Raw genomic sequence first — 26,527 nt, 5'->3', positions numbered from 1 at the left:
GGACCCGTTCCTCCGCGATATCTACTGACAATAATAAAACATTACAGACTGTAGAAAAGACAACGCTGTATCATTAAAAAGACGCCGATCATAAAAGCCCTCCCCAATGTCGCCGAGCTTAAAGCTTCCTTATACTATTGCGAACCTACTGCGTGGGTTAAATAGAGTAGTGTCATCTCTATGTAGCAAAACAGCTTGAAATTGTCCCAACACACACAGACATATGCCCCAACTAGGGCTTGAGTGATCTCATATAGAACTGTCAACAGGAACAAATAGCAAAGCGGCTGTTTAGCCATCACTCCCTGAGACAGCATAAACATGATAGTGATGATCCTGCCGACATCAATATCAGTCAAATATCAGTTCATCCATGTATAATTAAGCATGAGGCTCTCAAAATATTCGGAAACAGAGTGCACCTAAACAAAGTTTAATTGGTGCAGGGATCAATGCTGATTATATGAACCCCAAAGCAGTTTCATATCAAACACTGCACAGCCGTGAGTCTATAGCAAGTAAGCAGACGTGAAAACTTATGTAAGGGAACTAGACCAGTCCACACAGGGTCTTACCCTTCCCTTTACTGTAAGATTAGCCAGAGGGAGTCTTTCACACATCAGGTATAGAAAGATCCAGCAGACAGACAGGCTGTAGTCAGGGTACGTTTCATATGTCCGGCAGAGTTATCACTTGTCCTATTGACAGTTCTATATGAGGTTTGCTGTGGTATAAGGAAGCTTTAAGCTCAGGGCATTGGGGAGGGCTTTCATGATCAGCACCTATTTTTAATGATACGTTGTCTTTTCTACAGTCTAATGTTTTATTATTGTCAGTAGATATCGCAGAGGAAAGGGTGCCACCTGTGTGTCCTTGTGCCGCATGTGTGGGATACTCTAATTATTGTGCATTTTTCAATAAAGTTAATCATAATTGATCAAATCACATTGATGTGTAGCAGTAGGCTTGTCTAGCCAGAAACTACCATGTACCACCTTAATGAGTTCACAGTAGCTGGCATGTGGCAAGAATCAAAGAATTAACTTAATTCAATGGTGGTGATGAAAAAAATTCAGCAGCTTTTGCTAAAATGCTAGAGTCCCCCCCCCCCCCCCCCCTTGCCTTCTGCCTATGGAAGTCTGCTAGGCAGTTCAGGTTTTAACACATAAAATAATCAGGGGGAGGAGAGGTACAAGAGACTTTTGGGCTGTTGGCATTCTGAAAGTGGCGATGGCCTTTGGAATAGACCTGATATAGTGGCAGATAATTCTTTTGTCAGACAAGCTGCATGTTGCACATCGGAGGTAACCCAAACCAGGTGGCTGGGGTGGTGCCAGTGTAAGACCTTCCTCTAGGATCGGGGTCTCCAAACTTTCCAAGCAGAGGGCCAGTTTACGGTGCTTCAGTCTTTGGGGGGCCGAACCATGACCAGTGGGAGTAGAAAATGCCCCGGTATCAGTGTCCCATCGGTTTTAATGGGATAAATAGTGCTCCTTTTTTATATCAGTAGATTAGTACCCCTTTGATAGTGTCAGTAGGGGAATGGTACCCCATCTTTGGTGTCAGTTGGTGGAATAGTGCCCCAAGGGCCAGATAAAGTCAAGCAAAGGGCCACATCTGGCCCCCAGGCAGCAGTTTGGAGAAAACTTCTCTAGAAGGGAACAGCTATCATCCTTAGAGGTATTTGAAGTTTCCTCAGGGCTTGAGGTGGAAATCATGATTTTCTTCCAATGTGTTACCACACCCAAGCAACAGCAATTTGCCATTGCTGATCTTCCCCTGGGAGGTACTCCTGAAACAGCTGCGGACTGAAGAGGTTCAAGCACGATATGAAGGAATTGCAATAACTTGTGCACTATTCAAGCTCCTGTAGATGTGCCTTCAAGGTATCAGGCAACAGGTGAGACGGCACATGATCAGCTGGCATTTCGGGTGGAAAATGGCAGGTTGAACTGCAAAGTTAAGTCTAATAAGCACCATGTAACTAGCCAGAGAGGAACTTCCGGTAGCAAGGTAAAAAGCCTGCCAAGTTTTATTAGGTAAACGTTATAACCTTACCTAAAGGACAGAAGATGACAAAGTGAGAGGGGGAAAACAAAAAACAAAACCTTTTGATCATCATATAACCTGTGCCCTTCAGACTGCTTGTGCGTTTAGCACTGTGGTCTCTTTCAGAATAAAGGATACAATATATAGTACCAGGAACCATTGCATACATGTACAGGGAATACCTGTCTTACCTTGTCCACAGTGATGATCCCATTCAGGGTCCAGATGTCACTTGTCACAGGGAGTACATCCTGAAGGGATATTTAGGGTCTGTGTACTATAGGAATGGACTATGGCGTGGACCTGTGTAGCACCTCATGGCCAAGTAAACGTGTTGCACCATGTGCCAAGGAGAGTACCAAATGCAGGGTCCAGTGCCTGAAGCAAATATCACAAGCCAAACCCATTTGTGCAAGGTTTGGCTATGGTTTCAAAGGTATACACAAAGGGTAACTGATCTGGAAAACTGCTAGAAATAATCAGTGACATGTTTATAGACATGTCAGTTGAAGGCGGGAAAAATTCTGGCTAGTAGGCCTATCTGAATATATGGAGCCTGATCCCAGTGAAGCTTTTGCCAGCGTCCAATCACATGAAGGTAGTGGCAAATAGCACACAGTCTTATGGAATGAATTATTAATTCCTGTGTCTCATACTGAAAGATTATAAAGTTTTGGCTAGCTAAAAAAGCGTTTGTTATTCAAATGAATGGCCTCAAATGTGATTGACGTTTTGTCATTCATACATCAGCGCTGTCAAAATCGCAGGCAGATCCACCCACGACTCAAAGCGCTGTAGTGTGAATGCAACCTCAATATCAAAGTTTTACACGCATTCTCACATTTGTATCAAATTGAACACCACAAACGTAATTACCCATCTGGGTACACAAATGTACAGGGTAAGTTTCAGTGCAATCTATTTCAAAGGAGTCCGGTGTGGTTTTGCTCACTGGCTCAGGTGTGAATATTTAGCGTGTATGACACTTGAAATCACACCTGAACCAGACTTAAAATGCACGGTGGCTGGCCCACACGTGTGAATTGGCTTCATAGAAAGCAGGTTTGGTTCACGTTATGAGAAACGGATGCTGTTCAAAAGGCATCCAATTCGCATATATGTGAACGGGGCGAACAAAACTTTCAAAAGAAAAATTAAGGAGGTCAGTACCATCTACACACTTCTGCTTTTTTTGTTTGTGTTTTCTGAGTTTGTTAATATCTTTCCTGCTGGCACGCTCATCCCACAAACTGGAGGTTAAATATTGGGCTTCATATTACAAACCCAACCACAGTCAAAATCTGACAGCCATGGTGAATTTAATAAATTATTCTTCACAAGACTTAGGCCCCTTTCACACTAACGTCCCGTTCAGGCCCGCCTGTCAGTTTTTCAGGCGGACCTGAACGGGTGCTCCATAGAGCTCTATGGAGCGTCGGATGTCAGCGGTGACATGTCCGCTGACATCCGACCCGCTCCGATCCGAAAAAGCGTGACGGAGGAAAAAGCTATTTTTCCATCCGTCTGCGGATCGGATCGGGTGACGACGGGCACTGCGGTCCGTCGTCATCCGATCTCCCATAGGGGAGAGCGGCGCTGTGACAGGTCCGTCCCTGCACAGTGTGCGGAGACAGACCTGTCATCTCCCTGCTCAGCGGGGATCGGCGGAGTGATCCCCGCTGAGCAAACGGACATCCACGGGGCGGATCAGAACTGATCCGCCCCGTGTGAAAGGACCCTTACAGCCTTGTCTGGAGTAATGAAACAAAACGGCATAAAAATGTATATAATGTTACATTTAAAGTCTAAAGTTGATGCGTTGGCAAAGGTCAGGCTCACTCATAATCTTGAGATATTGCACAAATGTAGCTTACCTTCAGTTAACATGAAAGCAAGGGCTTAGCAATAGCTCTGTTTAATGTACATTGAGCAAAGCACTATGGGATGAAAAGCATGCATACCCACCCTTTGGTCTGTTAGAAAGCTGAGAAAAAGCAGATGTAGGACGAGCTTTAATTTTGCTAACAGGCTCACAAGAAGCATCACAGCATGGTGTGGGGTCTATAGTGGAAGACAGTTGTACAGAAGCAGCAAAGAGTTTAGCAAACACAAAGCACTTTACAAACCAGGCATCAACTAACAGCATATAGCGACATTATGCTACAAGTACTGTTTAAGTGTAGTCATTGCTTGATTATGAAAATCCATTTCTTTCTGTGTCAGACTAATTTTGTGGATTTAAGATGGGCTGTAACCAAAACAGTTACCAACTGTAATATAATAAAAAATTATATCCTTGCAATGAGGTCTTATTAAATCTAGGGGTAAAGCACTTCCACTACACTGTAATGGTCCCTAAAGCCTCCTCTATTTGCACTCTGCTGTCATCACGTCCAATGCACTATATGTTAGGATGGCTAGGACCATCATTTAGGGGGTTGAACTTAAGCTTATGCCCGTGCAAGGAGGGTGTTTGCCCACGAGGACATGCAGGTGTATCACGCATATCTGTGCAGTACAACTAAAATTTCCAGATGATTCTATACCTATTAAGACCAATTAGGTTTCCTTTTATTGCCATCTCTGCACATGTACTTTTAAATACATTTGCACGACAATCAAAATACTAACCTAACTTACCTTACCTCAATATGTTTGCTTTAACATTATACCATTTAAAGTCAAAGCAGCTGTCTGAGGAATATGGGATGTTATTAAAAGCATAAAATAGGTCATCTCTCTTGACTACTTTTGCTACTGAATTGGTTACAAAGATCTGCCGAAAATATTCACTGAACACAAGAAACCAGAACAAAAAATGCTAAAATATATATATTTTTAAAAACGCTAAATCTGACAGATAATGAATGGAGCCTTCATTCATTACTGGAAATGAATAGGTTAGTATCAGTTGATGGATATGAATGGAAGATCGGAATGTTAAAAGGTGATACATTATGGAACACTTAAGAGATGGTGAATATGCATTTATGCGCATGCACATGGATTAGTCAACATATTAAAGCCTTATAACCTTCAAAATCTCAAACTAGTAAACAAAATTAAAATTGCCATCATACAATTTCTAAAATTGTTCACAGAAGATCTTCAGTTATGCAAAAAGTAGCCTTCTCAATGCCCATTAACTGTGGAACCTTATTCCTTTATGTGTGATAAGAAACACTTCCTCAAATACACATTCAGGCAGCTGTAAGCCAAGGATGAATCAAATGTGAAAAAATTAACTTCTCTTTATGTTAAAAAGTCCATTTATTACACATTTCACTAAGTATCAAATACTGGATTTGCTAAAACAATTGCAATACTGTAGCTGAAAAACACAGACTGCAGCAAGCCAAAAGTAAACTTTAAAGGTGTACCAAAAGTCTAAGACAGAAAATTCTTCCTCTATTCGAAATACAGGACATGACCAATTAACCTTTTTAACCAGAAAGAGTGCAATTCCCTAGCTAATTACAAAATCTGGAATGAAATATATCAGCTAATCAAAAGGAAATATAAAACAAATTGATCCACTTCAAAAAAAGTTAACACATTAGAATTTCAATAGATCCAATTCACTGATGTCTATTTCTAAAAACCAAAACCCCCCAAAACCACCAAAAATTATATAGTTTGTTTTGGTAAACAACTAGGCATGCATAAAAGTGGAGGTCTCTGAAGGAATTAAAGAAATTGCTTCAGATAGAATGGATGGGTGGAGCGAGTGAGAGGGACAGACTTACTCTGAAGTGGAGGCTGAGGCTGCTGGAAGGAGGGGGACTGTCCGAACACAAATGGGCTGTGGACTAGGGAAGAGGGAGGTTTTGCAGCTTGGTCAAAGATGGAAGGAGCTGGCAAACTAGGCCGTGACTGAATGGAATTCAGTATGGCACTCAGTTGATCACCTGCAATGGGCAAAACAATCAAAACTAAAACCCATCAATAAATGATTTATGAAGAAGTCACGACATGCTAAATATACCATAAAACATCCATTGCTTCTGCACTAGCTCTGACCAGAAGAGTTCCCAAAAAAGGTAGGCATATCGTTTATAAAAACAGTCACATGATAAACCGTTTTCCCATATGACCAAATATCGTAAGGAACGTGTACACAAATGGTAACAAAGCATTAATACAAACCTTATACCTTGTATAATATAGACGGGCCAAAAAGTAAATTGATGCACTTCACGATGTTATCAATAGCAAGAAAATGTTTTAGTACCATTTTTTTTTTTAAATATATCTAATTTTGCATCAATAAAGAGGAAACACATGAGGGTCAGATCACCAAGACAGGAGTTATAAAGCGGAGGTCCACCCACCCCTGCAAAGATTAAAAGCCAGCAGTTACAAATACTGTGGCTGCTAATTTAATAGAACACTTGCCTGTCCTGGAGTCCAGCGATGTTGGTACCGCAGCCAATGTTTCAATCAGCTGTGGGCAGCTGCCACCGTAATTGCCAGTAAGGGAACCCATCAGGGCAGCATTACAGATTCACACTGGGTCCATACTGTGCATGCATGAGGCACCGCTGCGCTCTCCTACTGGCCCGGCGGCAAGGGAAGGAGGCAGGAGCTTTGCCACTGATGTAATTAGCCGTGGCTTGGACTCCTGGAAGTGGGGACAGACATCAGCCTGAATCCCCCCCTCCCAGAAAGTTTACCTAGTACATAATTTAGCCAGCTCCCACTCATGGCAGAAAGCACAAGTTCTCCTCCCTAGAACCTTCTGGGAGCTGTAAACTAACAGCCGTGCCAGGTGCCCACACACTTGCGCTGCGGAGAGAAGGAGAAGAGAGGCAAGGCTTCGGGCGGCCACATCGCTGGACAGGTTAGTGTCCATTTATTAAAAGTCAGCAGCTACGCTTTTTGTAGCTGCTGACTTTTAATAAACACAGAAAAGGGTGGAACTCTGCTCTAAAATACTAGTAATAATGGCTTTTGATGTTTATCTCAGGAATTTTATCACACCTCAAAAGGCTTCACCTGCTCTCCTCAGACATCTCACTGAATTCTTTAAGTACATTTACCTTTTAAAGCTAAACTCTGGGCACAAAAACTTTCAGAATGTGTGTGTACCAAATGCCTTTGCAGACCCAAATTTTACCTTGCAAAAACAGTGGTGACATCACCTCTGCTCAGCACAAAGCACGTGCAGAGCAGCGTAGGATGGGGACCAACAGGTACAACCACAACAGACTGCCTGAGGAAAACTACTGGGGGTGGATACAAGACCAGCAGAGTCAGTATTACAAGAAACTGACACAAAGGCACAGTGTAGGAGGTATTTTATGCTGGATTACTGAACAGAGCTGGGGGGGGACACAATACACAAAAAGGTCACAAACAAGAAAACACATGGCTTTATAGGGAGTCCAGATTGCAGCTTCGGACTACTGACTACTACCAACTGAACTGAATGTCCTAATGGTATTGAAATGCTGAAAACTAACTACAACTTAACTTTGGAAAACATCAAGCTGTGTCTAGGGATGAGCCTGATGTGCGAGTCGAACGTAAGCGAACAATTTGGGGTGTTTGCAGCAAATTCAAAAGCTGCAGAACACCCTTTAAAAGTCTATGGGAGAGATAAAAAATGCCAATTTTAAAGGCTTATATGCTTGGTATTGTCATAAAAAAAAAAAAGTGTTTGGCGCCATTCCATGATTGTGCGCAATTTTAAAGCATGACGTTAGGCATCTATTTACTCGACGTAACATCTTTTACATTATACAAAAAAAATTGGACTAACATTACCGTTTTATTTTTTAATTCATGAAAACTTTTTTTGGGGAAAAAGGAGTTTGAAAAATGACTGTGCAAATACCGTGTGAGATAAAAAGTTGCAATTAGGGCCGAAACAACTAATCGATTATGAAAATAATCGATTTTCATAATCGAGTAATCGGCCACTAACATAATGGGGATAAAAAAAAAAAAAAATTAGCCCTTTATAGTACAAAAAGAGCAAATCGCTACTGTAAATATTACTTTCACTGTACTATAGTAAAAAATGAACCCCTTATGTCGCGTACACATGATCAGAATTCTCATCGGAAAAAGCTCTGATGGTTTTCCCGATGGAATTCGGCTAAAGCTGTCTTGCCTACACGCGGTCACATCAAATTCTGATCGTTTATAACGCGGTGACGTACAACACGTACGACGGGACTAGGAAAAGGAAGTTCAATAGCCAGTAACCAATAGCTTCTGTCTCATAGTTGAATCTGAGCATGCGTGATTTTTGGCGTGTCGGAATTGCATTACACGCGATCGGAATTACCGATAGAAAGTTTTTCCATCGGGGAAATTGAGAACATGCTACCAATTTTTGGCTGGCGGAAAATTGGACAGCTAAATTCTACTGGAGAATACACACAGTCGCATTTTCCGATGAAAAGCTCTCATCAGTCTTTCTGGCCGGAATTCCGATCGTGTGTACGCAGCTTTACAGTTGCGATTGTTTGCTCTTTTTGTACAAATTTTTGTTTTTTTTTAACCCCATTATGTTAGGCCTGGGTCACACTTCTGTGTTTTTTGGTGCTTTTTGCAGAAACAGTTCATTTACATGGTTTCCTATGGGACATGTTCACATCCATGATTTTTTTCAGATGCTGTGTAATTGGAAAAGACAAGGACTTTTTTTTTTAACGCAAGATGGTGCTATTTTGTTTTTTTGGTTCAATAGACTTCAATGGAGAAGCTGCAGAAAAGCATGTAATAACACAATTTGTGTTTTAAAGGTTATTAACCGAAACAATAAATCGGCCAACTAATCGATTATGAAAATGACTGCCATTTTATTCAAGGGTGTCTGCTCAAAAAAAAAAAAAAAAATTTAATTTGGGGGGGGGGGGTTCCGAGTAATTTTCAAGCAAAAAAAAGATGTTTAACATGAAGGAGAGAAGTGCCAGAATAGGTCTGATATGGAAGTTGTTAATAATGCTTAAAGTGAAATATCCCTTTAACTACTTTCAGACCGGACCATTTTGCTGGCTTAAGACCAGACCACTTTTTGCGATTCGGCACTGCATCGCTTTAACCGACTATTGCCCGGTTGTGCGGCGTGGCCCCCAAACAAAATCGACGTCCTTTTTTTCCCCACAAAGAGCTTTTTGGTGGCATTTGATCACCCCACTTTTTTTTCCTCAGTTTAGGCCGATATTTATTCTTCTATTTTTTTTTTAACAAAAATATTGCAATAAGCGATTGATTGATTTGCAAATTTATAGTGTTCCCAAAATAGGGGATAGTTATGGCATTTTTATCATTTTTTTTTTACTAGTAATGGTGATGATCAGCAATCAGTGCTATACAAACGCACCGATTCCTGTGTAAATGACACTGGCAGTGAAGGGTTTAACCAGGGGGTGGCAGTGTAGGGGTTAAGTGTGTCCTAGGAGCGATAGAGTCCGCGCACGCGATGGCAGGGTGGCAATTTCAAATGGACGTACCTGTATGCCAAATTGCCTGCCCGTGCCATTCTGCCGATGTACATAGTCGTGCACTGGTCGGGAAGTGGTTAAATTTAGTACCTGGGGGGTGTCTATAGTATGCCTGTAAAGTGGCACATTTTTCCCATGTTTAGAACAGTCCCTGCACAAAATGACATTTCTAAAAGGAAAAAAAAAAGTAATTTAAAACTACTCATGGCTATGAATTGTCGGGTCTCGACAATACAGACAAAAGTCATTAAACAGGCCCTTTGGATCTGGTATGAATATTAAGGGGAACCCCGAGCCAATTTTTTTTATTGCGTGGGGGTCCCCCCCAAATTCCATACCAGGCCCTTCAGGTACCCTTAAGAGGAACCCTGCACCAATATATATATATAAAAAAAAAAAGGCATGGGGTCCCCCCAAAAATCCATACCAGACCCTTATCCGAGGATGCGGCCTGCTGGCAGGCCACAGGAAAAGAGGGGAGCAAGAGAGCCCCCCCAAACCGTACAAGGCCACATGCCCTTAACATGGGGAGGGTGCTTTGGGGGAGCCCTCCAAAGCACCTTGTCCCCATGTTGATGGGGACAAGAGCCTCATCTCCACAACCCTTGCCCAGTGATTGTGCGGGTCTGCGGGGCTTATCAGAATACTGAAACCCCCTTTAACAAGGGGACCCCTAGATCCTGCTCCCCCCCTTTGAAATGGTAACGGGGTACAAATGTACCCCCTGCCATTTCACAAAAAAAAACAAAAAACACACGTGTCAAAATGTTAAAAAGCCACAAGACACATCTTGGGGCAATTCCTTTCTTAAAAAAAATATAAATGTTCCACGAAGTCCATTCATCTTCTCTCGCTCCGCCGACGGGCAAAAAAAACCCCTGCACGCCACCACCGATCCGCCGTAATGACGGTTATCTCAGATGACAGTTCATTTATAACTGAGGGCACGGGGACTTCCCAATGGTTTCCCCGTGGAGCAATTGTGCAGGGACTGTTCTAAACACAGGAAAAATGCCCCACTTAACAGGCATACTATAGACACCACCCAGGTACAAAATTTAAAGGAATATTTCACTTTTGTTTCACTTTAAGCATTAAAAAAAATAAAAAATAAAAAAGCAGTTTAAAACTTCTTTTGCATTGATACATGTCCCCTGGGACAGGACCCAGATCCACAAACACTTTATGAAAATAACTTGCATATTAACCCTTAAAATTAGCACTTTGATTTTTCACGGTCGTGTCCCAACAAATTTTTTGCCTGTTTACATGTTCTGCTGTGAACCGAACTGGGGGGCGACTATACTGCTTGCATAGGTTACAATTTTAGTGCAGAAGTGCTGAAACTTTTGGGTTAATATATGGTTATATAAGCTGAACTGGCACAACCAGTTTCCAGCACTGCAAATCTAGAAAAGCTAGGACGTATTTAGAAAACATGGCACATGTATGAGATTTAACATAATTCTATCTTCTTTACTTTAAAATTACCAACAGCATATTTCGCTCTGCTTCCAACGGGGTTGATTTACTAAAGCTGCCGTGTGAAATCTGGTGAAGCTCAGCACAGAATCCAGTTTACAAATTTTTGCCCCTATTCACATCGGCACGATTTGACATGTCAAATCGCAGCCTATTGCCAGCAACGGCACTGTCCCAATCAGTGCGAAGGCCGCACCAATTACCAAAAATAGTTTCTGCATTGCTTTTGGCAACTTTGGGGCAAATGCGGGTATGCAGTTGCGCAAGTTCAGCTCAACTCGAACAATTTCAAACCCGTATTCAGTGTGAACAAGGGCTTTATGTCAAAGCTTAATTGAACAAGCTGAAATTAGAAGCGGATTGGCTACCAAGCAAAGCTGCACCAGATTTTGCACTTTTCAGTTTTAGTAAATCAACAGTAAGTCCTAAAATGATCGAGTTAGCTGTGCTTTAATTCTACTTGTTCACATGTATATCAAATTGCACATAATAGGGCAAAAAATATAAATTTTTGCTTCCGATATTAAATTGAGGCACGCTGTCCTGTGATCCTACCTGTAATAGAGTGACAGTTTATAAACTGGAGTGATATTGGTAACAAAAAAAAAAAAAATATGGAGAGAAAACAAACCAAAAAACAAAAAACACACACACACCACGGTTTATAAGTTACGAATTAACTAGAGATCCCATAAAATCAAGAAATACATTTACATTTAACAACGTAAAATACAAAGATGTAATACCCAGGTTTGTCTGAAACAAGAGCAGCACATCTTACATGGCTATTTTATTGAACAGTTATGCTTTTTGACATCATACTCAAGATGGCGGTGCCCAAGAGCAGCTTCAGGGCTTTTGAACATCTACACACAAGGGAGACCCTTTTTAGGTAAATAACATGCATAAAATCCAATAAACGTACATACATTTTCATGGGAAGATGGTTAGAAATGAATGGTCTGGCAAAAGGGCCTCTTTAAAGCCAAAAACCTAGCCACTTTTTAATGGTTTTTACTGGCATCTGAGATTTCCCCTATACTACCTGCCGTAAGAAGATAAACCCCCCGCCCCCCCCCCCCCCCCCCCACGTATTGACACACGTTGGGGAGGGGCCAGGACAGAACAACAGGTAGTCTATCTGCCTGGGATGTGACACATACCAAACCTTTACCATATCTGTATCTACACGTCTTGCATAGAGTGGTGCACTGACGCACCTTGCATATATACGTACTCCATCTGGGGAGTGTGTGTCATTTGTTTAAATAAAATTTTAAAACAATATCACACCATCGAGTTTTCTCTCTCATATACCCTTGAGATACTGCATTGGGAACCCGGGATCCAGCAACCAGCATAGAACCCTGAGGGGGTTCAAATGAGTGTTTACACTAAGCGTAATTGCCGAGTCACACGCTCTGATGTGAGCATACATTACCTAAAGGGTCACAGGATTGCACCAATGCATGATTGCATAACTGGATATCACGCACATGCACTTCAAATACATTTTAGCAACTGGATTTTCATAAACTAGTGACAGGATTGATATAGAACGGTTACAATAAGGATTGTGGCACAGAAGCACTTTTTGGAATTTATTTATGCATATGCACGTTAAGATTATCAGTTTTTTTTTTTAACAAGATTGTCACAGTATTTTTTATATTTATTGTTTGCCATGGGAGCATTATAATATATATTTTTGGGGAAATTGTGTATAGGGGGTTTTCTATACCCAAGTGGATAATACTAGTAGCACAGGTAACTCAGAATATATATATTATATTTTTATTTATTTATATTAGGTACATGTGTCTGTAGGTGTACAAGTTGATAGACCATGATACAGGCTTACATGGTGTACCACGCTTCAACATTTATAATTTTTTGTTATTTTCACAAATTTATGAGGCGTGTTTAAACGCATGCAGTTAAGTAGTGGTGCCCATTAGGCATAGGGGTCCATTGAGGCACACAGGATTTTGTTTTCTTTTCACTTCTTGCCCTAGTTAGTGGGTCACAAAATAATTTAGTTTTGCCAATGGGCTTTTCCTGCCTCAGAGAGAAACTTGGCTCCCACTACTCTTGTTCTGGGTTCAGAAAGTTAGGGAAAAGTGCTTTAGTACAAATGAGCCTTAAAGTGGTAGTAAACTCAATGCAGCTATTCCACTAAAAGCATAATACTAAAATGACATTCAATTTAAAACACAAACGGATAATCCAAAGTGTCCAAAAATTGTTCTTAAAATCTCTGCAGTTTAGAATTATTGTAGCCATTCTGCCTGAAGCCGTCGCCATCTTTGTAGAGTCCTCCGATTCAGTTCCCCACCTGATCTTCCGTACTTTTGGTCTGTCAATGCAGTATTATCATGCATACGCAGTGAAGTTAAACTAAGGAACTGAATACTTGTTTGTGACAGGTACCTGTCCCAACTTCCAGAGATAACACTGCTACAAATGGCGGTGGCACTACACAGGAGCCGACTGAAACATTAGCTGGGGTGCCATCACTTGATTCAAGGACAGGGAAGTGTTGCAATATTAAAAGTCAGCAGCTACGGTAAGTAGCTGCTGAAAATTCTGGGGGGCAGAACTCCTTTTTAAAGACGAGGTATAGGCTTTTCAATGTTTAATTTAGGACTTAAGTACAAAGACATGTGACCTTAGCTGAGGTTTTCTTGATTTTGCAATAAAAAGTAGTGATACCCTGTTCGGACACGTACTGTGCCGTTTGTCTGTAGAAAGTACAGTTTGAAATGATGCATGCACATGTGAACAGCCATATTTGCCCATTGCCTATATAGGCTCTGCATCTTTGCACTACAAATAAATTTTATGTCTCAACCGCACTACGATGGTCTATAAATTGTGGATTTTCTATAAACAATGCACTTGGCATTAATGATATTAACAGCTGTGAAGCAAAAGCCTGAATGAGGCAAAAAAAAATTGAGTTCCCTTTAACAGCTAATCTACAAATCTTTATTAGTATACCAAAATATAATAGTATTTGTCAAAACCTTAAAAACTTTACAAAAAAAAAAAAATTACAGAAAATACAGACACAAACCAGGGCATAGGTAAATAATTTACCTTTGTATAGAGTTGCTATATCATAAGGGCTCATGCACACTGGGCAAAAACACCACTTTTAATTATCTTTTCTGCCTGTAAAAGCACCACTGACTTCTGGGAAATGGCGACTCACAATTCCCAGGAGCACAGGTGAGGGAGGAAGTGATGTGGAGCGCCGCAGACCTAGAAGTGGAAGATTAGGAGCCACTGCAATGGCCCTTATTGGCCAGGGGACTTCTGGCCAATAAAAAAAAAAAATGTCCACGTCAAATGTTTATTACTGATAAAGGACTGAAAATCTACACATTTTTCAGGATGGAACTCCGCTTTAACAAAGCAAAAAAAAATAAAGAAAAAAAAAAACTCATTAGCAGCGCGTTCAGAAGAGGCACTTTGGACAGAAAAAAATGGTTGATGCGCCAAACTACATGCAAGTGCACCTTAATGCTAGAACATTTAGCACTAGAGTGTTCAATAATTCCAATGGCCAGAATAAAATATGCTGGCCAATAGAATACATTAATGCTCAAACAATCGACTCGCCTGAATGGATCAAAACGCAATTAAATGCATGTACATAAAGTGACTTTAGGTGCATTTTTAAGAAGCTTTTCTCTTCCCAGGAGAAAATGTGCTTAAGGGAGCTTGAAATATGCTCAGTGTGCATGAGGCCTAATGTTGGTTCCATGAGCATTACATGAAGACAGTCATCTTAATTGCAGAAGGACAAATTCAACCATTTATGGCAATATATCCAACAGTTAAAATGGTGTTTAACTGCTGTTTATCAAAAGGTTGGAGACTATAGAAAAGAGACAATTAAAAGAAAAAACTTAAATAGTGAATTTAAAACAACGAAAGATAGGGAAAAAATAAAATAAAATAAAAAACCCAAACACACACAAAACATACCTTTATTATTTCCTAGGCCGTAGTCAAATCCTGGAATGATGTTTCCACTTGCACTGCGCCGGAAAATCTGAATGGAAAACGGGCTTGGGGGTGGTGTCTGCGAACCCTGTTCTACAATTTGCTCTGTGTATTAGAATACAAAAAAATACATTTCAGTATTTCTCAATTTCACAGCCTATATCAATGAAGCACACCTCCACAGGAGCACAATACAGGACAAGATTTGGGGGACACAAAAAACCCTCCAAAAGCATGACCACAACTTACTACACTGTTTGCAAACACTGGTATTTAACACTGTGCTGCCATCTATAGTTTGAAGGCAGAAATTCCTCATGGAAACTGATGTGGGGTGTAAATGAGAAGGGCTACAACTTGCAAAATGAGGTTTACACATAAAAGTTGAAAGGAGGAGAACTCAACCTTGGGACAACATAAATCTGGACTAGGAAAGACAGACCTATAAAATCTAGAACCCCTTTTTTCCGGCTACCTCTTAATTGCAGACTATTGCTAAGGTTACTACACTGGAAAAGAGATTGTGTTTATGTATGCATACCTTGTATTGCTTTTCTGTCAAAGAACATTAATATACTACTGGATTTGTTGAAACGAAAGTTGGACAGCTAAATTGTGATTTTTTTTTTTAAATGTATGAAAACCCTCAAGGTCTAGTTATTATACAGGAATTACAGATCTCACACAGTTTGGCCACATTACTTGTATAATGCCAATACAGTGACAGGTAATAGAATTTTTGTACTCGTAAAATATGGGTTAGGATATACTGCCACCTACATGAGGGATTGGACAGAAGCAGAAAAAAATAAATAATAAGGTTAGCCCAGAATAATCCCTCCTACTACTAAGCATTCCTCAGCTTTGGCGCAAAAAAACAGAGCAGGACTGTAAACACGGATGGGTGGGAAGGGAGCAGGGCCCTCTAATTACAACATGAGGGCAGAAAGTATAGTTACAATACAGGAGTAAAGCGCAGGGCAAACTGTAGGGGCTATATAAATCTTGTATAACAATAACTGTATCCCTCAAAAGACTCCAAGGTTTTTTTGGAAAACTGAGGACTTTCTGCAGCTCAAAGAACCACCTGATGGACGTTATAACCAAAACCGGCATCAGATGATGCCATAACACCCCAAATGGTTGAACAGAAAACATGTTAACAGAAGACCAGGTGGCCACCTTGTGCAGTCGCCCGACGTTGAAAAGTCAAAAAAGCACTCAGACCTAGTAGAGTGTGCCTTAACAGGAAATGAACCTCGATTGTGGAGACCATAAGCTTTGACGATCTACTGGAGCCATGTAGGAGATGGTGGAACCAACATAAGTTGGACACTCATCCAACATCTCTTATATAACAACTGGTTTAAACACTGATTGCAGGTAGATCACAGTAGGGGGCAAACCTCTTTGGTCTCTTAATCTGGCCAAAAGGCGCCATTAGAGCTGCACGATTAAGCGTTAAAAGAACAATCAAGATTGCGATTCCACCCCCCTCGTGATATTAACTCAGCATTTCCAGATTCAGTACAGAGAGTTTTCTGCTCAAGCAGCTGTAAAAAACAGGTAGCCTGCCAAGTTTATCACAACATGCCTAGGCTCAGGTAAAAGAGAACAATTTTAACAGTTTGTTCTTTTTAGCTCAAAGGAATGAACTTCTCTGTAGATAAAGGCAGTTTAAACACTTCGCGTGCGCCCTATACCCGAAAGACGGCTACAGAGTGGACGTTAACTGCCGGGAGGCCGTCCCTGGACATCCTCCTGTTTACTTCCCCTCTGCGCGCCACCGCGGGCGGGCATTGGGGGAAGTTCTGTGCTGTCCGTGTCCCCCGGACACAGCCAGTCACAGATCGCTGTAAACGGCCAATCACAGCGGCCGTTCACAGCGCGATCGGCGTGCCCAATGAGAGATGATCTTATATGTAAACATATGAGATCATCTCTCATTGCCGCTCTCCCTCCTCACACAGACAGTGCAAGATCTCACAGTGGTTAGAGAAAATAAAGTGCCCACCTGCCCCCAGTGCCACATATTAGTGCCACCTGCCACATAAGTGCCACGTGTCATCTGTCATTAGTGCCACGTGTCATCTGTCATTAGTGCCACGTGTCATCTGTCATTAGTGCCACGTGTCATCTGTCATTAGTGCCACGTGTCATCAGTGCCACATATTAGTGGCATCTGTCAGTGCCATGTATCAGTGCCAACTGTCACGTGTCACTGTCCTGGTGCTCCAGGGCCTTCAAAAGTGTAATAGGTAGTCAACAAGTTAGATGTATAATTTATGCTCCTAGAACATGTGACGGTGCTCCCTGCATGTTGGGCCTCTCTATGTGGTCAGGCTGTGGAAAAGACCCACACATGTAGTATCGTAATACTCAGGAGTAGCAGAAATTATTTTGGGGCATTATTTGTAGTATACACATGCCATGTGAGAGAAATAACCTATTACAATTTTGTGGAAAAAATTTAAATAAAAAATCTTAATTTTGCAAAGAATTGTGGGAAAAAAATATCAAAAAGCTCACCATGCCTCTTACTAAATGCCTTGGAATGTCTACTTTCAAAAAAAGGGGTCATTTGGGGGATATTTTTACTTTCCTGGCTTGTTTGGGTCACAAGAAATGATAGACCACCAGTACATCAGATGTGATCAATTTTGTGCGATTTGCACCACAGCTCGTGGACTCTAACTTTCACAAAGACCAAATAATATCCACTCATTTGGGTAATTTTTACCAAAGATATGTAGCAGTATAAATTGTGGCCAAAATTTATGAAGAAAAATAATTAGCAAAATGTTATCACAGAAACAAAGAAAAATGCGTTTTTTTTTCAAAATTTTTGGTATTTTTTCACTTATAGCGCAAAAAATAACAGAGGTGATCAAATACCACCAAAAGAAAGCGCGATTTGTGGGGAAAAAGGACAAAAATTTCATTTGGGTACAGTGTTGCATGACTGAGTAATTGTCATTCAAAGTGTGAGCACCGAAAGCTGAAAATTGGTCTGGGCAGGAGGGGTGTTTAAGTGCCCAGTAGGCAAGTGGTTAAAGTGGGGTGCCCCCCCCCCCCAAAAAAATTAAAAAGTCAGCAGCTACAAATACTGCAGCTGCTGACTTTCAATAAATCGGACACTTACCTGTTCCAGGGTCCAACGATTCAGGGGAACGAAGCCCCCTCTTGTTCCCCGCTCCCAGCATTCTTACTGTGGGAAAGTATGTGAAGCCACAGCCGGGCACCCACTGTGCATGCACAAGCGGCGCGCCGTGCTACGGTGCACAGTCACCTGGGACACGTGACAGGTCCCAGATGACTGCGGTGGCGAGGGGAAGTGACGTCACCAGCCCCGACAATGAAGGAGGCAGACTACGAGGGACCCCTTGGCAACAGGCATTTAGAGGTGAGTAAAATTTATTTTTTCCAATTTTTTTTTGGGTGGCAACACCACTTTAAGAACCAGGCCTCTTTCAAATTTGGTGTTTACATGTTTAAAACGTTTTTTTTTTTGCTAGAAAATTACTTAGAACCCCAAACGTTATATTTTGTTTTTTTTCTAAACAATCTAGAGAATAAAATGGCAGTCATTGCAATACTTTTTTTCACACCATATTTGAGCAGCGGTCTTAGACGCACACTTTTTTGAATAAAAAAATAAAATAAAAAATAAGACGTCAGTAAAGTTAGGACAATTTTTTTTTTTATATACTGTAAAAGATAATGTTACACCGAGTAAATTGATACCCAACATGTCATGCTTCAAAATTGCGCCTGCTCGTGGAATGGCGTCAAACTTTTACCCTCAAAAATCTCCATAAGCGACATTTAAAAAAATTCTACAGGTTGCACGTTTTGCGTTACAGAGGTCTAGGGCTAGAATTATTGCTCTCGCTCTACCGATCGGGGCGATACCTCAGGTGTGGTCTGACCGCAGTTTTCATATGCAGGCGCTACTCACGTATGCGTTCGCTTCTGTGCGCAAGCTCGTCGGGACGGGGTGTTTTAAATTATTTTTTTTTCATATTTTACTTGATTTTATTTTTACACTTTAAAAAAAATAAAATAAATATATCACATTTATTCCTATTACAATGAAACTTCCCTTGTAATAGAAAAAAGCATGACAGGTCCTCTTAAATATGAGATCTGGGGTCAAAAAGTCCTCAGATCTCATATTTGGACTTAAATGCAATAAAAAAAATAATAAAAAAATAAAGTAATTAGAAAAAAAAAAAAAAAAAAAAAAAGTACCTTTAAGAGGTATGGGCAGAAGTGACGTTTTGACATCACTTCCACCCTCCTATGGTATAGAGACGAGTGGGGGCCATCACTCGTCTCCATACCCAGCAGATGAAAGGACTCAATCGCCTCCGCCGCTGGCACCTCTCCTGCCGCCAAGGATGATCTTGCGGCGAACCCGCCACTGAGACCACCTCCTGTAAAGAGTGATATCCCGGTTGTGGCATCACTAGATTTGCACAGCTGTTTTTCAAATGCAATATTTTTGAAAAAATACACTTTAAAAAAAAAAACCCTGTAAAGTTAGCCCAATTTTTTTATATAATGTGAAAGATGATGTTACGCTATGAGAATGAGAATTTTTTTTTTTTTTTTTTTTTTTTTTTTTTTTAGAATAAAGATAACAAAAGTGATTCTCAATTAACCACTTAAGCCCCGGATCAATTGTCAGCCTAAGGACCAGAGGTCTTTTTACAATTTCGCACTGCATTGCTTTAACTGGTAATTGCGCGGTCATGCAATGTTGTACCCAAACGAAATTTGCGTCCTTTTCTTCCCACAAATAGAGCTTTCTTTTTGATGGTATTTGATTGCCTCTGCGATTTTTATTTTTTACGATATAAAAGGAAAAGACAGAAAATTTTGAAAAAAAAAAAAAATCAATAAGCATATATTTATTGGTTTGCGCAAAAGTTATAGCGTCTACAAACTAGAGTACATTTTCTGGAATTTACACAGCTTTTAATTTATGACTGCCTAGCTCATTTCTTGAGGTGCTAAAATGGCAGGGCAGTACAAACCCCCCCCAAATGACCCCATTTTGGAAAGTAGACACCCAAAGGAAATTGCTGAGGGGCATGTTGAGCCCATTGAATATTTTTTTTGTCCCAAGTGATTGAATAATGACAAAAAATAAAATAAAAAAAAAGAAGATTACAAAAAGTCAAAAAGTTGTCACTAAATGATATATTGCTCACACATGCCATAGTTATATGTGGAATTGCATCCCAAAATATATTCTGCTGCTTCTCCTGAGTGCAGGGATACCACATGTGCGGGACTTTTTGGGAGTCTAGCCACGTACAGCACCCCGAAAACCAATCACTGCCTTCAGGATTTCTAAGGGTGCAAATTTTTGATTTCACTCCTCACTACCTATCAGTTTCAAAGGCCATAAAATGCCAACACAAACCACCCCCCCCCCCCCAATTACTCCATTTTGGAAAGTAGACACCCCAAGCTATGTACTGAGAGGCATGTTGAGTCCATGGAGTATTTTATATTTTGCCACAAGTATGGGCATAAGTGAAATTACACCCCAAAAAAAAATATCTGCTTCTCCCGAGTACGGGGGGACTTTTGGGAGCCTAGCCGCGTACGGGCCCCCCAAAAACCAAGCACCGCCTTCAGGATTTAAATATAAAACGCTACCAAAAAAAACTGTTAGCGATGGAAGGGATCAGGCCTGACTCTGCGAATGCTGCAGTTATGGGTTTAGTGTTTTGTAAGTGACAGTGATTGATCGATACTGCACTTGGGTGGGCTGGGCGGAGGGGCAAAAACACAGGTGCTAGCAGGTATCTGGGCTGATCCCGCTAACTATGCGTTTTTTTGGAACCCTAAACTGCTGGGGAGTCTAGTATAGATCTGATCAGATCAGATATTGATCTGTTCAGATTCTATACCACTACGGGAGGTGTATGCTTTGCGCGTGAGTGTTAGCGGTACTGGCACTAACCTAGCGCTGCCTGAGGCGACGCAGACCCTGACCCTAAAACCTAATTGACCAACCGCCGGGTGATCAGGGGGTTAAACCTTTATTGGGTAATAAATGGTGGGTGCCCTGATGCTATAAAAAGCAAACTAACCAGAGTCACCCGTAACACTTATATGGTGATCACTGGTGAAAGGGTTAACTAGGGGCAATCAGGGGGTTAAAATCTTTATTAGGTAGTATATGGGGGTCCCTGACGCTATATAAAAACCTGACGGGGAATCTAAACAACTAACTGGCTAACCAGCATCACCAGTGACACTAATGCAGCGATCAGAAAAAAGATTGCTTAGTGACACTGGCAAAAGGGGGTAAAGGGTTAACTCTAGGGGCCTCTAGGGGGGTTAAACCTTTATTGGGGGGGTAGGGGGCTACCCTGGACCTAACACTAACGGACCTAACACTAACTGCCCTGACACTTTTTACTGTCACAACTGACACTAAATGCAGTGATCAGTAAATAAATGATCACTGCAATCGGTGACACTGACGGGGGGGGGGGGGGGGGGTGATTTGTGTGCCTATGTGTACCTACATGTCAGTGTAGTGATTGGTGCACTTACTATGTGTTCTCTTTGCAGTCCAGTCAAAAAGACCGCCGGAGGAGAGTGACATCACTTCCTCCTGCCTGTGTTTACACTACACAGGCAGGGGAAGCTACTCATTTGCCAGGAGCGATCGAGAGGGGATGGCCAGAAACAAACGCCCATCCCCTCATCCCGGATCGCTCGAGCGAAACAGACCACCGCATTCAGCGGGAGGGGGTCCGATCGGAACCCCCACCCGCTGGAAGGCAAGCACGTACATGTACGTGCTTGTGCCCGTCAGTGCCATTGTGCTGACGTACATTTACATGCGGTGGTCCTTAAGTGGTTAAAGGTATAAAGTGCTAATAATAAAGTGCTTATAAAACAATACAAATTCTCAATGTGCAAAATGATGCAATAATGACATCAAAAGAAAAATACGGATCGCTCCTGAAGCTTAACGGACCGACGCAGCCAGCGGGAGGGGGTCCGATCGGACCCCCCCAACCGCTGGAAGGCAAGCACGTACGGGTATGGGCTTGTGCCCGTACATGCCATTTTGCCGACGTATATCTCCATGTGGTGGTCTTTAAGTGGTTAAGCCAGAATATAGTGTAGCTCTAGGCGCAATGTATATTATGATCCTTCCAGTCTTGCCTTGCTCTGCCTGTATGTCTCTTTAATGTATTGAATCAGAATGCTCAGCCCGTCAATGATATTTGCAATTGTGGTTTTGTTAGAGCGCCATTATTGAGGTACCACACAATTCACCTTCTCAATGAGGTGTATGCATGTATGTTTTTGCATTCCTTGTACCCACTTTTCACTTTCATCCGCCATCCCTTTCTTGGCATTTGTACTGTTGTAGACTTTGTATAACTGCAATTACTAAAAATCTGTCAAAAATGTCAAAGAGAAGCTAGTGCCCCTTACAGGGTCCATCTAGGCTGTGGCATTTTTTAACTGCATCAGGGTGGAATGACCCTTCAAGATGGTGAAATGCTGCAGAGACATCTAAACTACTAAAATTCAAGAATACCAACCAGGGGAAGATACTGAGACTCATCCTGTGCACCAACAGGGCTTCCAGGACTTCACCCTAGCAAAACAGGCTGGCATCCATTGTGAGAATCACCTCCAAAATACAAGGAGTTTCTCTGACTCCAGAGCCAGATTACTGAGCTACTAAGCCAAGGACAACCTGGTCCTCTGTAACAAACAGATCATATTGTCTCAATAGAATGTTGCAAACGTCTGGAGTAAAACTGGGTAAATGGCACTGCCTTGAAGTAGGATGCAATCTAGAAAACAAATGCAAAAACAAAGAATTGCCGAAACTTACGGACTTCATGAGAATGCAACAGTAGAGTGTTTTGTGAAAGGAACACTTTGACTTAAGCTGTGTCCAGGACTAAACCCAGATAATCCAAACACAGTTCCAGCAATATTTTTGAAGGTTCAGGATCCATCCCTGTAACATCTGGACTGCCAATGACATGTTGCCCTCCAGAGCCCTTGCCAATTGTTACTTCATCAGGAAGTTGAACAAGTATTCAACCATGGGGCTGCAATTAGAGCACAGAAGGACTAATAATTGGGCCAACATCTTGGGAAATACCAGGTGTGCAAGGATCCTATAAGGCATAGGAATCCCTTGCATGCTGGAAAGATGGGGACATCATGGAAAGTATTCTTGCATATTTAGAAGCCAGAAGTCTCCCTAATGACAGTGGGGCAGATTTGGTGAAATTTTATGTGGTATTTCTGGACCTGAAAACAGACACTGAAAGCTTTGAGATCCAAGCTGGGAAAGTGGTCCCCCTGTAAGTATGGTCAAGGTGAGTTGCTTGGTGTAACACACGAAATTGTTCTGCACAGGAGGCTTGAACCAGAAGCCCTGAGGGGAGTCGATTAATATCTGCCAATCTGTGCAGTGAAACAGGAAGTTTAGGGAGGTGAAAAAACTAGAAAGGTGCAAGAAGCAAAAACTCTAGTTTATAACCCTAGGATACCACTTCCTGCACCTAAGCAGCTGAGATGCAAACTGCCCACAAAGGTTAAACATTCCCACACTCTGAAAAGTGGGGGCACAACTTTGTGCCAAGGAAAGGTTTTCTGAGGATTTGGCAGACTGAGCTCCAGGTCTTGCAGTTGAACTTTGCTTTAAGCAAGACTCCTCAGGTTCCTTAGGCTTTTTCTGCTGAGGAAGATGGGCATACTTGCCACCAGCAGGATGCTTAATATCAAAAGTGAGCCTGAATTAATTGTCTCTTTAAGGCTACAGAGATTAGACTTTACTAAGGTTCTACAGTCCAGCACTTTAGGCCAAGTGCCCTACATTTGTGTATAGATATTCGAGACATGCAGAAAATGAGACAAAAAGCTTCCAATGGACAATTACTGCTGAAGTTGTGTGCAATAAACAAGAGCTCAACTGCAGCAGTGGTTAGATCTCATTTGAGACATGGCATGTTAAGTCGCAGTCAGAATATGCTTTAGGGCAATACCTGCCAGAGTGGCTAGAGATCTAGAAAAGGCTACATATGTCTTTCAAGTACAGGTGCATCCTATATCAGAAGAGTAAGCACCTTGTTTAGCGATGGGAAACGGCCAGATCAAGGGTGAGAATGAATCACTTCTGTACAAATTCCCCACAAAACACAAACAAAGCTAACAAGTACTTGGCAGGGTGCAAATAAATGATCAGGGTGCCTACAAGCTCAATAGAGAAATAGTTGGAAAATTGGGTGCAAAAAGGAAAGGGTTTGTTCCCTTAGAAGTTTGAAACCATCAAAGACTGGAAACAGCCACTGGTAAGAGCAGCAGGCTGATACTCTAGTTTCTGTGTGGTGCACACGGGATCAATAAGAACCAAAACAGTCTCCTTTAAATTGGGAGCAACAGTAGACAGCAATGCCTCAGTGGTAAACTCATCAAGAACATGAGTCCCACAGTGTAACTCCTTCTCAGGAACAGGGAATAACGGTACCATGCAAGCTATGGAAGTTAGGTAGTTTCTGTGCTTGGCCTACTCACTAAGCGAATATTAGGAGAAGTGCTAGGGGAATGCCATTGTTTTTTGATTTGGAAAGTGCTTTGCAGCCAATGTTTACCCCAAGAGTCTGGAAGGTCACTTCCAGGCTATCCTAACATCTAATCATTGTCCAGCCCAGCAGGGTCCAGATGCAGTATACCAGAGAGGAGTCTGGATTGAAGAAAAAGAAAAAAAAAAAAAAAAAAAAAAGAAGAAAAAAAAGCTTGACAGCAGAGCTGAAGACAAGACGTCCATTCTACTTAGACACTGAGGCATTCTTGTAGTAGGAAGGGTTATCCTGGTCTGCTCCTACAGTTTTGTTTGCCAGTCTTCACACAGATAGCGTAAGAAACGTTAAAGATTGTGTCCCTCAATGGACAAAAAAAAAAAAGTTCATCTTACTAAAGAATTGACAAAGTAATTAAAAGCAAATGGAGTACATATTAAACAAGTGTTTAAGTATTAAATTACATATCTAAAGAATTGGATATTCATTTGTACATTTAATGAGGGGCACACTATGATTGGATTACTTTTATGTACACATTGCACGGGGTAATTTAAACACCGTGCTGATATTAGAGGCCATCACGGTCAATTTTCCAGATGTTCTAGCAATTAACGAATTCTTGTAAATTAAGTGCCCACTAAGAAATGGATGGGCAATGCATTTGATTGCAGCTGGCACCTAGCTTTTAGCAAGTCTATGGAGAATGATCTTGCCTGGAAAATGTAATCTTTACTGTGTAAGAGTCAATAAAATTAACACAAAGTGATAGAAAATATATATACACACTTTTTTTCTTGCATTACGTATATACACACACATGCACATTTCAGTTACTTATATAGCACCGTCAATTTACGCAGCGCTTTAACATATACAATTGACAGATCCAATTAACTTATCAGCATGTCTTTGGAGTGTGGGAGGAAACCGAAGTACCTGGAGGAAACCCACACAGGGAGAACATGCAAACTCCAGGCAGGTAGTGTCATGGTTGGGTTTTGAACCAGCAACCCTTGTTACTGCTAGGCGAAAGCGTTATCCGCTACACCACTGCACCACCCATACACACAGTACATATAAAACACACATACATACTGTTAGCTGAATATAATATATATATATATATATATATATATATATATATATATATATATATATATATATATATATATATATATATATATATATATATATATATATATAAAATGGGTCAACAGGTAAATATTAGATGCACAACAGTACACTCTTGCAGCTCTGGGGAGATCCAGGCCCCATTTTTCAGCATCTGTCTGGCAGTGTAAGATTTTCTTAATCTGCAAACATTTTTACCATTTATAAATGGTCAGAGATCACAGAATAGTACTGAAGACATTGGGAGTTTTGCTCATTAGTGACTATTCAAGAAAAAGTGAATGCCTTCAAACTGTTGTAGTCTATGCTCTAATAATTGTAATCTATAAAAAGGTGCTGAGCTAAAGTTCCCTGACCCCCACTGAAACACAAAAAAATAAATCGAGAAGGTTGTAAGTGTTTGGGCTCAAGTTAGAATGTGAAAATATATAATTGCTATTAGAATTAAATATACTTGCCATCTTCATGACGGAGATATTGATTGCCTCCAGCATCTCTCGCCAAGGACCACGCCTCACCCTCATCATTCTCACAGAACTCTACCATGCTGTTTTTATCCAACTGTACCCATGTACCTTCAGAACTGACCACCTAGCACAAGAACAGATCATAACATTCATGCAGATATTAACATTGGTTTAATCAAAAACTATAATCATGACAGCATGCTACAATACTAATACAGACCGTGTGGCCTTTTCAGCAAGAGACAAAGTTAAAGTATACATATTTCAAAATGATCAGAATTCAAAATAGCCAACACTGAGCGATAGAAAAATGCCTAGCAAATAATGGCAAGCACAGCAGGAAATGGTT

The 26,527-nt window shown here is 41.2% G+C and overlaps 1 protein-coding gene across 16 annotated transcripts in view; it reads right to left on the bottom strand.

The window, feature by feature from the left end:
• MYCBP2 (MYC binding protein 2) overlaps positions 1-26,527 on the bottom strand; it is a 399,577-nt gene that overhangs the window by 79,750 nt on the left and 293,300 nt on the right. For 12 of the 16 annotated variants that reach the window (XM_077483080.1, XM_077483077.1, XM_077483078.1 and 9 more), the window contains 4 exons: positions 26,170-26,302; positions 14,979-15,101; positions 5,796-5,957; positions 4,015-4,110 (listed from right to left, as the gene is read on the bottom strand). In XM_077483080.1, coding sequence (XP_077339206.1) covers positions 4,015-4,110; positions 5,796-5,957; positions 14,979-15,101; positions 26,170-26,302 — 514 coding nt within the window. The remainder of the gene's footprint in view (positions 1-4,014; positions 4,111-5,795; positions 5,958-14,978; positions 15,102-26,169; positions 26,303-26,527) is intronic. The other 4 variants (XM_077483084.1, XM_077483087.1, XM_077483088.1 and 1 more) reach the window with 2 other exon arrangements.

Source organism: Lithobates pipiens, unplaced genomic scaffold, assembly GCF_037356315.1.
Source record: "Lithobates pipiens isolate NorthernLeopardFrog02 unplaced genomic scaffold, aLitPip1_a1.2 Scaffold_16, whole genome shotgun sequence".
NCBI classification, from domain to species: Eukaryota; Metazoa; Chordata; class Amphibia; order Anura; family Ranidae; genus Lithobates; species Lithobates pipiens.
The sequence above is the reverse complement of the archived record's forward strand: the minus strand, read 5'-3'. Positions and strand labels throughout refer to the sequence as shown.